Source organism: Trichechus manatus, unplaced genomic scaffold (genome assembly GCF_000243295.1).
Source record: "Trichechus manatus latirostris isolate Lorelei unplaced genomic scaffold, TriManLat1.0 scaffold00001, whole genome shotgun sequence".
NCBI lineage: Eukaryota > Metazoa > Chordata > Mammalia > Sirenia > Trichechidae > Trichechus > Trichechus manatus.
Genome location: NW_004443937.1, coordinates 33,780,066 through 33,794,570, shown reverse-complemented (window position 1 = coordinate 33,794,570; position 14,505 = coordinate 33,780,066). Strand labels below are relative to the sequence as shown.

Here is a 14,505-nt window from a genome sequence, read left to right as displayed (position 1 = left end):
TGGTGGTGGTGACAGCAACAGGAGAACGCCAACTCATGCAATCCTTACTTCTCACACTGTCTTTTTGGGCAGAGGAGAAAACTAAGACCTAAAAGTGCTAACTTCCCTGATGGAAAAATTGGCAACAGATATTGGTGATGGTGGCATAACATGATTAACATAATCTATGTCACTAAATTGCACACGTGAAGAAAACAAATTGGTAACTGCTGTGTTACGCGTATTTTTACAATGACAACAAAAAATGGTCCTTGAAATAAATTTAGCTTATTTAGGGGAAGAAATAAAAGTGTGACCCTCCCCCAAGTCACACAGCTAAGCAAGGGGGACTTGAATCCAATGTTATGTGACTCCAGCTACCACAATCCTTTTACTCTTCATTGTCCCCCTCTGCCTTCCAAAGACAACAGGACTCAGTCACGGCCTCAGGATCCTGCCTGCTCATAGAAGGCTTTCCTTGTTTGAAAAAAATCTATACCTCAACGTATTTATAGCTAAGGATAGATCTCATCTGCGACATGCTACCAAAGGCAGCCACAGCAAGCGGCAGAAGAATCAGCCGGATTAGCTGTTATTGGATTGAACTGTAGCCTGCTAAACCCTATACCTGTGGATGTAATCTCCTTTGGGAATATGGTTTCTTTGTTATGTTAATCAGGTTTTTTATCAGTATAGCCTGTGTCCTAAACCTAATCACTTTTGAGATCTAAAAAGCAGATGAGGCAGAGAGAAGCAAGCACAAAAGGGGAAAGACAGTTGCCACCTGGTGATCGCCAAGGAGCCAAGGATGCCAAGAAAAATGCTAGAAAGGCCGAGACACAGATTGTCCCTCAGAAGAGACACAGAGAGCCTTCCCTCAGAGCCGGTGTCCTGAATTTGGACTTCTAGCCTCCTAACATGAGAATGTAAATTTCTTTTCTTTGAAGCGACTCACTTGTGGTATTTATTTCTGTTACAGCAGCACTAAGAAATGAAGATGTCAGACAATGTACCACGTACTGGGCTGTTCTTAGCATAGCTGAAAACAAACAAAAACACTGAAAGTGACTGTTAGGCACGTTGGTCAGTTTTGTCAAGTAGTATTGACCTCAATTATAGGTTTCTGGACCCCTCGAGCACAGCAATTCTTAAGCTAATATCTGAAACCAAGATACTCAGTCAGACATACCTTGGCGGGGAGGGAATGGGTTGGGTTCTGTGTGTACCCACCACTTGCTAAGGAACAATATGTGAAAGAAAAAAGTCCATTATGGGCTAGAGTCTAAAAATACACATGAGGATCCATTCATCTTGGTCAGATTAGTCGACAGTCTAGAGATGGTGATGGGAAGAAGAACAACAGAGAACTGGGCAGTGCTCCAGGACGACTCTGTGACTAAGCTTCCATTTTCTCCAAAGGCGCTTGACATTCTGCCCCAGAAAAGTGGGCGTGCTCTCCGGGGCAAGACTGGGGAAGAACATTTGTTTCTTCTTTGCTGAGTACCAATTAGTATTTATTTTTTGGACCATGCTTCCACTTCACATTTTCTTAATTCACTTTTCTCCCTTAAATTTTGATTCCATAACAGGAACTTGGCAGCATAAATAATGCCTAGCTGCACTTGTTTATGGGTAAGTTTGCATTTCAAGGTTATCTTGATTATAAAAAGACTTGGTTAACACTGTTAAGAAAGAAACAGGGACTGCCAACATCCGATTTACAAATCACTGGAAAAAAATCACAAGTCAAAGGCAAAGATGCTATGCTGTTAACGTAGACCCAGCTCATTGGGTCTGAAAGGCGTCATTATGCTTTCATTATAGGCAACAGTGTTACACTGTTGTTGCTAGGTGTCACCAAGTCAGTTCCGACTCATAGAGACCCTATGTACAACAGAAGGAAACACTGCCCAGTCCTGAGCCATCCTCACAGTTGCTGCTATGCTTGAGCCCACTGTTGCAGCCACTGTGTCAATCCATCTTGTTGAGAGTCTTCCTCTTTTTTGCTGACCTGCTACTTAACCAAGCATGATGTCCTTCTCCGGGGTCCCTCCTGATAATACATCCAAAGTTCATGAGATGAAGTCTCGCCATCCTCGCTTGTAAGGAGAATTCTGGCTGTACTTCTTCCAAGACAAATTTGTTCGTTCTTCTGGCAGTTGGTGGTATATTCAATATTCTTTACAAACATCATAATTCAAAAGCATCACTTCTTTTTTTTCAATTCATGTGTCCAGCTCTTGCATATATATGAGGTGATTGAAAATACCACGGCTTGAGTGTTATGTTAGATACCTGTAAACACTGAAGGTAAATTTAGTGACTAGGATGAATACTTCTAAACAGACCTCCCTATCAACAACCACTTGGATTAGATTATTGTTGAGAAGTACAGGGAAGTGGAGTAGGCCAAATTACTGGGTTTAAGGATCAGTCAGAACAGAATCAGCCATCATCCAGTCTGATCAACTGCTTTTTCTATGTAACTTTTCAATAAATAACATTCAATTGCCATGTCCATACTCTCCCCCCATAAAAAGGAAATAGAGGAGATATTTTCTCAACTTTCCCTCACTGTGCTGCTTTTCCTCCAAATTAAGTCCAACATCTTAGAAGACACCTACCCATCACATCACCCTGCCCCAAGGGTGGGCTGACAGGCTGGAGGTGCTTGGAGAGGCAAGGAGCTCTAAGGTTTAACAGATATTCTAAGTGTCCACTCCACAGTGACCTTTAGCGAAACATCCAGGGATAAGGTTGTTCTAAAACTGCAGAGAAGGAGTCCCTGGGTGGTGCAGATGGTTAAGTGCTGGACTGTTAACCGAAAGGTTGGAGGTTCAAACCCACCCAGCAGCACTTTGGAAGACAGGCCTGGCGGTCTGCTTCAGAAAGGTCTCAGCCTTGAAAACCCTATGGAGCAGTTCTGCTCTGAACACATGGGGTCGCCACGAGTCTGAGCTGGCTGAAGAGCAGCTAACAACAGCCACAGCAACAAGTCTAGTTCAGAGGAGTCCTGGCAATTTCACAGAAGGTAGGGGAGGTGAAAAGTGCAGAGAGAAAGACACAGAAAGACAGAGGTGGAGATAAGTGGGTTTTAATTAAAAGTATCTCTTTCTTCAACTATTTGATAACTCAGTCTTCCTCAGAGACGTCTAATTCTGGGTTGCAAAAGCAGATTAGGTGGACTCCTGAGGTTAAACACCAAGCCCAGGCCATGGGAACTGGGCGTGACGAAGAGGAACACTCTGGAGTAAGGGCACTGGGAATCACAGCACCAACTCTTGGGTTAACTGGAAGGCTGACTTAGCCCAGAGGCTAAGATGCTGTCTTTAGAATTAGAGACTCTGACATTCACTATCAGCGTAACCTTGAGTGAAGGCTTTTGACACCCTGGCTCAGCTTTCTAGCCTGAATGATGGAGCCAGCACCAACAACTATTTCACTGGGCTGCCGAGAGGCTTTCATGGACAGTGCAATGTGAAATGCAGAGCACGGGCCTCAGAGAATGAGTGCCGACATTCATTCAGCAAACTAAAGCCCAGAAGGCTTTAAAACGTTTAACCATGATTATTAATCTCTATACCTTTGGAAAAAAATAGGGTGGCAGCTGAATCTGAATATGAATTTTTCAATCCACTCACTGCCTTCACACCTGGAAAAGCTCTTTATCCCCCAAATGCCTCAGAAGGAGACAGCCTTCTCTTCTTTCTTTGCAACATACTGCTGTTCTCACCAGGAGTTGGTAGCTGTTGGAAAGGCGAGTTGGAGAAGAGAATGAGAGGAATGAAGAAATAATAGTGCCCATGGGTAAGACTAAAAACAGAGGTGGGCAGGGCCTGCCTTTGTATCTTCTGTCCTGAATACTGACCATGTTCCTTAGACCACAAGATCTTTTGGTCACCCAGGGGCTTTGCACATGTTGTTCTCTGCCTGTAAAGTTCTTCACATTCTTCAGGTGTTGTCCTCAATGTCATCTTCTTAATCTTCAGTTGACTCTTCAGAGAGCCCTTCATTGACCACACATGTTCGTTTACTACATGCACTTAACACAGTCGATCATTCCACATGCTTTTTTCCCTTGCTACCCAGGAAACTCCAAGAGGGCAGAAACAATTTCTGACTCTTCTACACAATGCATCCCCCGTGGTTAGCTGGGTCCCAGACACGTAAGAAATGTTTGGGCTCTGAAGTAACCATTTGCCCTGGGTAGGATGGAATTTCTCTGAAGTCTTCAGTCAGCGCCACAGTCAGGCCCTCCATGTCACTTGGTGCAGACTCTGACCGCACTAACCAAAGATGTATCCCTAAAAGATGGGAAGACATTTGTCTGCACTGACTCCATCCACGAATCCAGGGCACTGCTGCCAATTCGCAGTGAGTCCGCTGATGGTGGAGATGAAGGGGCTGGAGGGCATCTAAGGCAAAGTGTGTCTGAGGGGGGAGGGCCAGGTCTTCAGTGCAGAGGGCAAGCCAGAAGCATGTGAACTTAACGAGCCCCCAGAGCTATTTTTAATGGGGACTTGATCCCTTGGGGACAGTTGAGTGGGAGGGAGGGACCTGGTCTCACAGTCCTAATTAAAATCTCTGAAAGTAGAATGACACATGGAAGGAGTCCGCTGAAAGGATGGAAAGGGGCCTTGATGGGAAGGCAGGGCTTGCTTTTCCATTAGAAAACAAAACTGTTAATTGGTTGCCTGAAGCCAAGTCAAAGATGAAAATACAAACTGTCTATATTTCAAAGTGCAAACTGTCTATATTGGAGCATCAAATCAAGTCCAGAAATCAGGGCAAGTTCAAGGCTCAATTTTCAAAGTATATGAACCTTTAAATAACAATGGAGTGGGGTCTTACCTCATTGGCGGCTGAAAGGAGATAATTAGTGGTAGGGAGGAAGGAATCATGCCCTGTGCTTTGCATACCCAGGAGAAACTGTCAGCTGCCTGAGGTATGGATGCCACCTGCCGGAGGTTTTACATTCCGGTGAGCCACTCCTCTAAAGGAAAAGTCTTCATACTTGTTCAGTTTATAGCTAACATTTATTGAGCGCTTACCGTGTACTAGGAGCAACATACTTATCGTAAGTTACATCATTCGTTCCTCACCATTACTGTGTGAGGTGGATATTGTATAGCTGAGGAAAGTGAAGCACAAAGAGACTCAGACACTTTCCCTAGGTTACAGAGCTTATTATAGTCAGGGTCACAATTACAGTATGTGGGTCCAATTCCATGGCTTGGGCCTTTAATCAATCACCATACTATACTGTCTGTGAAATCAATCATTTAACAACAAACAGATAACGGATGATTCTACCTCTAAGTGGGGATCCAGTTTGATATATATATGTATGTGTATATATGTATGCATGCACTGAGGCTACCTTTATTCCTCAAACTGTTTAACTATCCATCCAACCAACCAACCAATCAACCAAATACTCAACCAACCAATCAACTAACCAACCAACCAATCAACCAAATAACCATCCAACCAGCTACGCATCCACTCAATCACTCAGCCAACCAATCAACTAAAAACTATCCAAACAGCCATCCATCCATCCAACCAACCACCCAACCAACCAGTCAACTAAACAACCACCCACCCACCCATCCTTCCATACAACTAACCAATCAACCAAACGATTATCCAAATTACCGCTCATTCAATCACCCACTCAACCATGCAAACAACCACCCAACCAACAACTAACCACTTAGCCTTTATTGGGTACCTTCTGTGTTTCAACCTGGTTCTGAAACAGACAGACAGGGTCGCTGCTTATACTCCCAACAGGGAGGCCCGTGAGTCTCCTAAAACTGAAAGCTGTTGTTTCCTTTGGAATTCAAAACCAGTATCATCCTCATGTCACCCTCCAAATAAATTGAGGGCACATAAAAGTGAGAACACAGGAAGATAAGCACCTCCCCTGCCCATATGCAAAGAAGGCTGCTTCTACTCTCATAAGCACATATAGTCGATTCTTGTTATTCACAGTAGTTATGTTCTATAAAGTCACTGCAAACACTGAATTAGCAAATATGGAACCATTGTTCACGAGGAAAATATGAGGTTTGGTTCCTGTGACACTCTGGTCACAATATTTTCATCAGTCAACCAATATATAACCTTGTTTTATGTTGAAAGATCTTTTGTTTTATAATATATACTGTGGATTCATTAACGCTGAGCTCACAGCCGGTAGCACTATAACTCACGCCTGAACAAAGCTTATCTAATACACGTATTTTCTCCATTAGGCACATCATAGCCTTTTTGTGCGTAGAAACACCAGGCAGCACTTTGGCGCTACGGTTGGGGACCATTTTAAACAGCGAAATTACCAACAAAAAGTACACAAATGCACAAGACGTATTACTAAATACACCACTGTGTACAGTATGAGAGCTGAAAGAAGTCAGAGCATCCTTGCTTGATCTCAGTGGGGAATATGTGGGTTGAGTGACTCACATTTTTTGCTACTCTGTGCACGTGCATGTCTGTGAATGACCATGGAAGTATGGCGAGTATTGATTTTGAGTTAAAAAGAAATTTTAGTGAGTAAGCAAATTTGTAAATACGGAATCTATCGTTAATGAGAATCGACCGTATTTACTATACGTGGGAAGTGTCCACTGACTACCCTGATAGATTCTGGCCTTAGAGCTATGCCCACTATTTCACTTACAATGCCACCTTTTCCCTGCCCCTCCCCTGTTACACATCAGTGAAGGCTTCCCAAGTAAGGCTCTCAGCATCAGGACCTTCAACACCTAACCTTACAGTCAGCCGTCGGCAAGTTTACATCACCTTTCTAAGGACTTCTCCTCCTTTGGTGAATGAGATCTACTTTGCACAGAGTACAAAAGAGGAGATAAATGAGTCCATTTATATAAAGCTCCTGGTACAGAGCTTGACACATAGTAGGTGCTCAAGGATAATGTTCTACTGGAGCAGCATCATCAGTGGTCACAAGCAATGCTTCTGGAATCAGACTGATCCAAATTTAAAACCTGGCTTGGCCGCTTAGCCTCAGTTTCCTTATCTGTAAATTGGGGCTAGTAACTGTACCCACTGTGCGTGTAAACAGCTTAATGCAGGGCCTCAGGACACTGATTAATAAATGTTATTTTGACTGAGCAGAGTTGCTCTTGAGCTAAGCACACCAATAAGACCATAAATGTCTCAAACACAGGAGAGGCACACTTGTCTATCCTATGAAAGACATTCTGAACTTACTGAAAGGGTGTTGATCATAAAACATCACGCGTGACCCTTAACAAACAGTCTTAAACCAAAGCAAAACAACAAAAAACAAAATCCACTGCAGTTGAATCGATTCTGACTCAGCGACCCTATAGGGCAGAACAGAACTGCCCCATAGGGTTTCCAAGGTTATAATCTTTATAGAAGCAGACTGCCACAGCTTTCTACCTCTGAGCAGCTGGTAGGTTTGAACCACCAACCTTCAGTTAGCAGCCAACGCTTTAACAACTGCACCACCAGGGCTCCTTATAAACAGCCTTAGGGAAAATTATTTTTGCTATAATGATCAGAAGAAGTTGGGCTTCTGCTGAAAAGCTGACTGACTTTTACTCTTTGGGTACTGTGACTCACACAAGGATTATAATTCTCTTTTTAAACTGGTAGCCAGGACCCTCAGGGACAGAGCACTGTGTGTTCTCACTTCGTCCTGGACTCCCTTTTATATTTCTGTTCTGTTTTTCCTTCGCCTTTTTTAAAAAAAAAAAAAATTATTTATTTTATTGTTGTTTAGAATATACACAGCAAAACATACACCAATTCCACAGTTTCTACATGTACAATTCAGTGACACTGATTACATTCTTTGAGTTGTGCATGCCTACTTTTTTTGAAATCTACTTCTCCTCTATGTTTTCTGTGTTGAGATTATGTTTGGTTAAGATTCCCTCAATTTGAGGCGGGGCCAAGATGGCGGAGTAGTCAGACACTTCCGGTGGACCCTCTTACAACAAAGACCCGAGAAAAACAAGTGAATTGATTATAGACGGCAATCTGGGAGCCCTGAACATCAAAGGAAGAGTTGAGGAACCGGACTGAGTGGCAGGGGGAGGGAGAGATGGTTCGGAAGCAGTGAGGAGTTGCCAGACCTCACCCAGCAAGAGCCTGAGCCCTTCAGGCCTGATCAGCTTGGGGGTGAGCAGTGAGGCAGGCAAGCATCGGTGCTCGGGAGGCGTATCCCGCACCGGGAGAGACCCAGCACCAGAGAGTCTACACAGCCACTCAGAACCAGTGATAAGCAGCCCTGGACCATTAGCCATTAGAGAAATGCAGATCAAAACTACAATGAGATATCATCTCACTCCCACAAGACTAGCATTGATCCAAAAAACACAAAATAATAAATGCTGGAGAGGTTCTGGAGAGACTAGAACACTTATACACTATCGGTGGGAATGTAAAATGGTACAACCACTTTGGAAATTGATTTAGTGCTTCCTTAAAAAGCTAGAAATAGAAGTACCATACAATTCAGCTATCCTGCTCCTTGGAATATATCCTCGAGAAATAAGAGCCATCACATGAATAGATACATGCACAATAGATATATGGACACCTGTGTTCACTGCAGCACTGTTCACAATAGCAAAAAGATGGAAACAATCTAGGCGCCCATCAACAGAAGAATGGATAAACAAATTACGGTATATCCGCACAATGGAATACTATGCAAGGATAAAGAACAACAACGAAGCCGTGAAACATCTTAGAACATGGAGGAAGCTGGAGGGCATTATGCTGAGTGAATTTAGTCAGTCACAGAAGGACAAATATTGTATAAGTCCACTATTATAAGAACTCAAGAAAAGGTTTAAACACAGAAGAAGACATTCTTTGATGGATACGAGGGTGAGAAGAGGGGTGAGGGTTATTTACTAACTAGATAGTAAACAAGAATTATCTTAGGTGAAGGGAAGGACAGCACACACTACAGGGCAAGTCAGCACAACTGGACTAAACCAAAGCGAAGAAGTTACCTGAATACAATCAAACACTTTGAGGGACAGAGCAGCAGGGGTAGGGGTCTGGGTACCATACTTTCAGGGGACATTCAGGTCATTCGGCATAACAAAGCTTATTAAGAAAATGTTCTCCATTCTACTTTGGTGAGTGGTGTCTGGGGTCTTAAAAGCTTGCAAGCGGCCATCTAAGATGCATTAATTGGTCCCAACCACCTGGAGTAAAGGAGAAGGAAAAACACCAAAGACACAAGGAAAGTATTAGCTCAAGAGACAGAAAGGGCCACATAAACCAGAGACTTCATCAGCCTGAGACCAGAAGAACTAGATGGTGCCTGGCTACCACCAAGGACCGCCCTGACAGGGAACACAACAGAGAGTCCCAGAGGGAGCAGGCGAAAGGTGGGGTGCAGAACTCAAATTCTAGTAAGAAGACCAGACTTAATGGTCTGACCGAGACTAGAGGAACACCAGAAAGCATGGCCCCTGGATTCTCTATCAGTCCTGAACTAAAACACTTTCCGAGGCCAACTCTTCAGACAGGGATTGGACTGGACTGTGGGACATAAAGTGATACTCGTGAGAAGTGTACCTCTTGGCTCAAGCAGATACAAGAGACTAAATGGACAGCTTCTGTCCGGGGGTGAGATGGGAAGACAGAGAGGGTTAGGAGCTGGCTGAATGGACATGGGAAATCAGCGGTGGAAAGGAGGAGTGTGCTGTCACAGTATGGGGAGAGCAATTAGGGTCACATAACAATGCATGTATACATTTTTGTACGGGAGACTAACTTGAAATGTAAACTTCATTGAAACTACAACAATAAAAAAAAAAATTCCCTCAATCCTTTTGATAACTGGAGGAAATGTAAGTATACAGTTATTTATAAGGTCTAGTTTCTGCACTCACTGATGCTGAGCAAATGCAGACAAAGAAGAAGTGAGCCAAAGGACTCTGAGCTGAAGCGATGAAGGCACCACGCATCTGTTTGTTCTCAAAGAAGGTGCAGAGCTTACAGGACTGAATTTTTTACCTGGTGGACAGACATAGCAATGGTACATTTTTTACTTCTATTTTTCCTGTATGGGAATCAAATTATTTTCCCAAAAATATGAGAGAGAGAAAAAGACAGAAGGGGGGAAAGGGAGAAAGGGAGGGAGAAGAAGGTATAGGAAGGAAGTTCTATGCTGGAATGAAAAGTTCTGAGTTTTCAACCCCTATATTTTCTGTCACTTGATACATGAAAATAGCCAAGTCACTTCATTACTCTAAGCCTTAATTTTCTTACCTGTAAAATGGGTCAATAATTCCTAAGAACATGGAAAGTGGTAACACATGGTAGAAAACCTTTTGAGAATTATGTTAACTTCAAATGAGAGTCATTTCTATTATTTCCTAGAAAACGCCAGAATTCCAACAGTGCTATCCATGTGATATTTAAAGCACATTTCTCCAGCTCTTGTATACTATCTGACTGGGGGAAGTGTGGAGAGGAAAAACAAATAAAACACTAAGTGTCCTTGACTTTTTGGAGATTGGCCCCGAGTGATCTGTTACATCTGGCTTCATTTACAGTGGCATTCCCTCTGTGAGAAAGGTCAGTCAACTCCCCTTGGCCCGGGCGGAACCAAGGTAGGAGGTCATCTTACCTCATCGTCGCAGCTGATGGAGCACTTGCCGTCCAGAGAGGCACACTGTGTGGGAAGAGATGAGGGGAAATGTGTCACTTGGACATTCACGTCGCCTATGACTGCTGCTGGGTTCTTAGCTACACAAGCACAAGCTATCAAGGTCATCACCTGTCACTACTTTTTTTTACACAAATAACACATGCCTTCTATGTTTGTTTGCCAACCGTGTCCCCCACCCCACCCCCCATGAGGTATTTTCATAAGCGCATACGCTAGGTTTTTTTACAGCAATATATATAAGGAAAAAAAAAACTGGCACAGCAATGCTTACAAAAATACCTTGCAGGGGGAGGGCGCGGTTGGCAAACAGACATAGAAGGTGTGTGTTATTTGTGTAAAAATACGATATGCATATCCCAACTTTCATCCAGAAGGAATGTTCCCAGCTGAGTCTTGCCTGCCCTTTCTAGAATAAATAAAACCAGTTGCCTTTGAGTTGATTCTGACTCATAACGACCCCATGTGTTTCAGAGTAGAACTGCACTCCATAGGGTTTTCATGGTTGTGACTTTCCAGAAGCAGATTGCCGGTCCTTTCTTCCAAGGTGCTTCAGGGTAGGTTTTAACTACCAACCCTTCTGTAAGTAGCCTAATCTTTTGTGCCACCTAGGGACTCTGGAATCAATATTAACTCGTAATAGTAATATAAAAGATAGATAAAACCATTTTTTTGCCTGGCTCTTTTTCATCTATTTAAATTTATACTGTTATTCAATACTGATGATATATTTTTAAGATCTCAAATCTTTTGGTAATAAGAAATATTATCATTAAATTTAAACTAGTTAATTGCCAACAACTTTTTAAAAACTCCTGCCTGTGTACTTACTTTACAGGTTCTTCGAGTGCCTTAATCTGAAAAAGGATTCCAACATTCAGAATTGGGCTGTTGTTGGTCGGTGCTGTCAAGTCAATTTCGACTTATAGCGACCCCACGTGATAGAGTAGAACTGTCTTGTAGGGTTTTCTAGGCTGTAAGCTTTATGGGAGCAGGCTGCCACGTCTTTATCCCATGGAGCCGCTGGGCGGGTTCGAACTGCTAACCTTATCGTTAGCAGCTGAGTGCTTAACCATTGAGCAGAGATGGATGCAATTTATCAGTTTCCATTTCTGCCAAATCATTTAAAAAATACTCCTGAGATAACTAAGCACAGAGAACACAGCAAAGGGAAAGAAGGCGTCCCAGATTCTCAAGGCAGAATAGCTCAGAGAAGCCCTCTGGCCAAAGAAGGCAAATGCATACTTCAAATAATCCAACTATGCAGAGACCTTCAAAACTGTGATGCACAAATAAATAATCAGGCATCACGAGTTTAGGGAAAGCCACCATGAAAATCTCACAAATGCCAGTATTTAAAGGAAATATTTCTCCTCCGAAAGGTCACTATCTTGATTTCACAATTAAAACTGCTCTTGGGAGCCAATTCCCTGCTTTGCCCAGCATATGGTGTTGAACATGCTGACAACCCTTTATTCTGCGGTGAAATGAAAGGTAATCCGAGCAGCCAGCCGTTCATTTTACAGACATTCATCAGAAATCTGGCACTTTTAGGTTTCAGGTATCCACATGGGAACACCTGTACAGGTCGCTAACCCTTCAATATGCTGACTGTAACCTACCTGTCTGCTGGCAGTCCAGAACTTCCTTTGGAAAAATTCAAGTTTCATCTGAATGCCTACAGCTGGGAGAAATTATAAATAAAACAAGGCATTAGAGATCGCTTTACACAACTATTTAAGATTATCATTGAAAACTACCCATCCTGGCAAAAAGCTGACGTCAGGACATCAGATAAGAACACTTAAAAAAGACCTTGACGGTGAAGCATACCGCGAAGACGTTTTGTCTTTCAGGTGAGGAACCCTCAAGGTTACTTGTACTCACTGACTTTTTGCTATAGAACAAGCTGGGCATAGGGCAGATGGCTCTTTGGGGATATGTTACCGGAGTGTTTCATACACCTGTGGCCACCCTCCTCCCAACCTTTCCACATAAGCTGAAAACAGGAATGGAAACAAAACAAATAATAATGGAAGACTACTGTTTGTTCCTAACTATGAACTTGAGTGTCTAAAACATGTGTTACGCCTGTGTTTTTGAGACAGAAGATTTGAAAAGTGCTTGTCATGAGGCTGGCATTGAAGTGTAGTCATTTCACCGTGCTATGACCTGTCCCTGGTTCCCTGGAACACTGGGGAAATGACAGGTATTTGCCTGCGAAAATGCCTTCTAAAGCAATGCTGAATGCTAAGTGCTAGCGACAGAAGCCAACAGAAAGGGAAGAGGGATTGGAAAGTGACTTGAATTTCGCGCAGTGGAATTCGGTGGATGCTCAGAACTATGTGCCATGAACAAGCTCACGGTATTTCTCTCCAAAAAGCCACGACAAGGTAACTGTTGAAATCACTTCAGAAAGTGCTCTGATCAGGGCACAGAGCTCACGAGATGGTAAGAAAACTTCAGGAGAATTAGAAGGAGAGTTAGGAAGAGAGAACGAGACTGTTTGCAGAGAACACTGGCCTTCTGGGGACAACACCTGTCCCGTGTCCACATACCACCAGTATTATTATTTCCCTTTCCACATCACTCACTTTTTTTTTTTTTTTTTACTTAAATACCTATAGAACTTCAACCTAAGGAAAAACATTCATCCAAAAAAAAAAAAAAAAAAAATACACAATCACCAAAAAGTTTGCTCAGGTACTCTTTTGTTTGGTTTAGCGTGGTCAACTACATAAATATAAAATACAGCATTTTAACCACGTTAAAGTATAAAATTCGGCGACATTTAGTACATTCATATCGTTGTATAACCACTTCACCCTGAAAGGAAACGGATGCCCATTAGGCAGTCCCTTCCCCTCCTTCTAGCCCCTGGAAACCACTAATTTACTTTCTGTCTCTGTGGACTTGCCTACTCTGGACATTGTGTATAAATGGAATCAAACAATATGTGCCTTTGTGTCTGGGTTCTTTCATTTCGCGTGTTTTCAAGGTTCGTCCGTGTCTCAGCATGTACAAGCATTTCATTCCTGTTTACAGCTGAATACTACTCCATTGTGTAGACATACTGCATTTTGTTTATCCATTCATCGGGGGTGCATATCTCAATTGTTTCCACCTTTTGGCTACTGTGAGTTGTGCTACTATGAACATCTGTGTACAAGTTTTTGTTTGAACACTTGTTTTCAATTTTTGGTGTATAGCTGTGAGTGGGATTGTTGGGTCACGTGGCAGTTCAGATACTCTTAAAACCTTGTGTGCCACCATATTGGGGCCCCCAACTTGAGTCATCATTGGTGTGCTGGCTTTAGGGACTTACCCTCTGTCTTTGGGCATGTAACTTCAGACTGTAGGCTAAGACTAGAGCTAATCCTGGCTGCAAAATGCAGGATGGGAGTAGTCCCTACAATGTTCCATTTCAACACACTTGGACCATCCTGCTACAGCATGAGTGATCTCCTCCCTCTGGACCGTAAGCTCCCTGAGGGCAGGGACCGTTGTTGCTGCCTGCTGTGTTCCTTCCCTCAGCAAGGTACTGAGTACCCAGATAACTGCTAAATGTTTGCTTTAAAACATACAAAAACTTTCAAATGATATTTTAGTCAGTTACAGAGAAAGAAATTTCAGGTGGATTCAGATGAGAACTTGGAACGAGGGATATCATGGCCAACATCAGATGGATCTTGGCTGAAAGCAGAGAACACCAGAAAAATGTTTACCTGTGTTTTACTGACTACACAAAGGCATTCAAATATGTGGATCATAACAAACTATGGATAACATTTTGAAGGGTGGGAATTCTAGAACAGTTAATTGTCTCGTACAGAATC

At 42.8% G+C, this 14,505-nt stretch overlaps 1 protein-coding gene across 1 annotated transcript in view; it reads right to left on the bottom strand.

Moving 5' to 3' along the window:
- CACNA2D3 (calcium voltage-gated channel auxiliary subunit alpha2delta 3) overlaps positions 1-14,505 on the bottom strand; it is a 1,058,385-nt gene that overhangs the window by 84,258 nt on the left and 959,622 nt on the right. Inside the window, exons 28-29 of the mRNA XM_004368627.2 lie at positions 12,292-12,353; positions 10,631-10,675 (exon numbers count right to left, since the gene is read on the bottom strand). Of these exons, the coding sequence (XP_004368684.1) occupies positions 10,631-10,675; positions 12,292-12,353 (107 nt within the window). The remainder of the gene's footprint in view (positions 1-10,630; positions 10,676-12,291; positions 12,354-14,505) is intronic.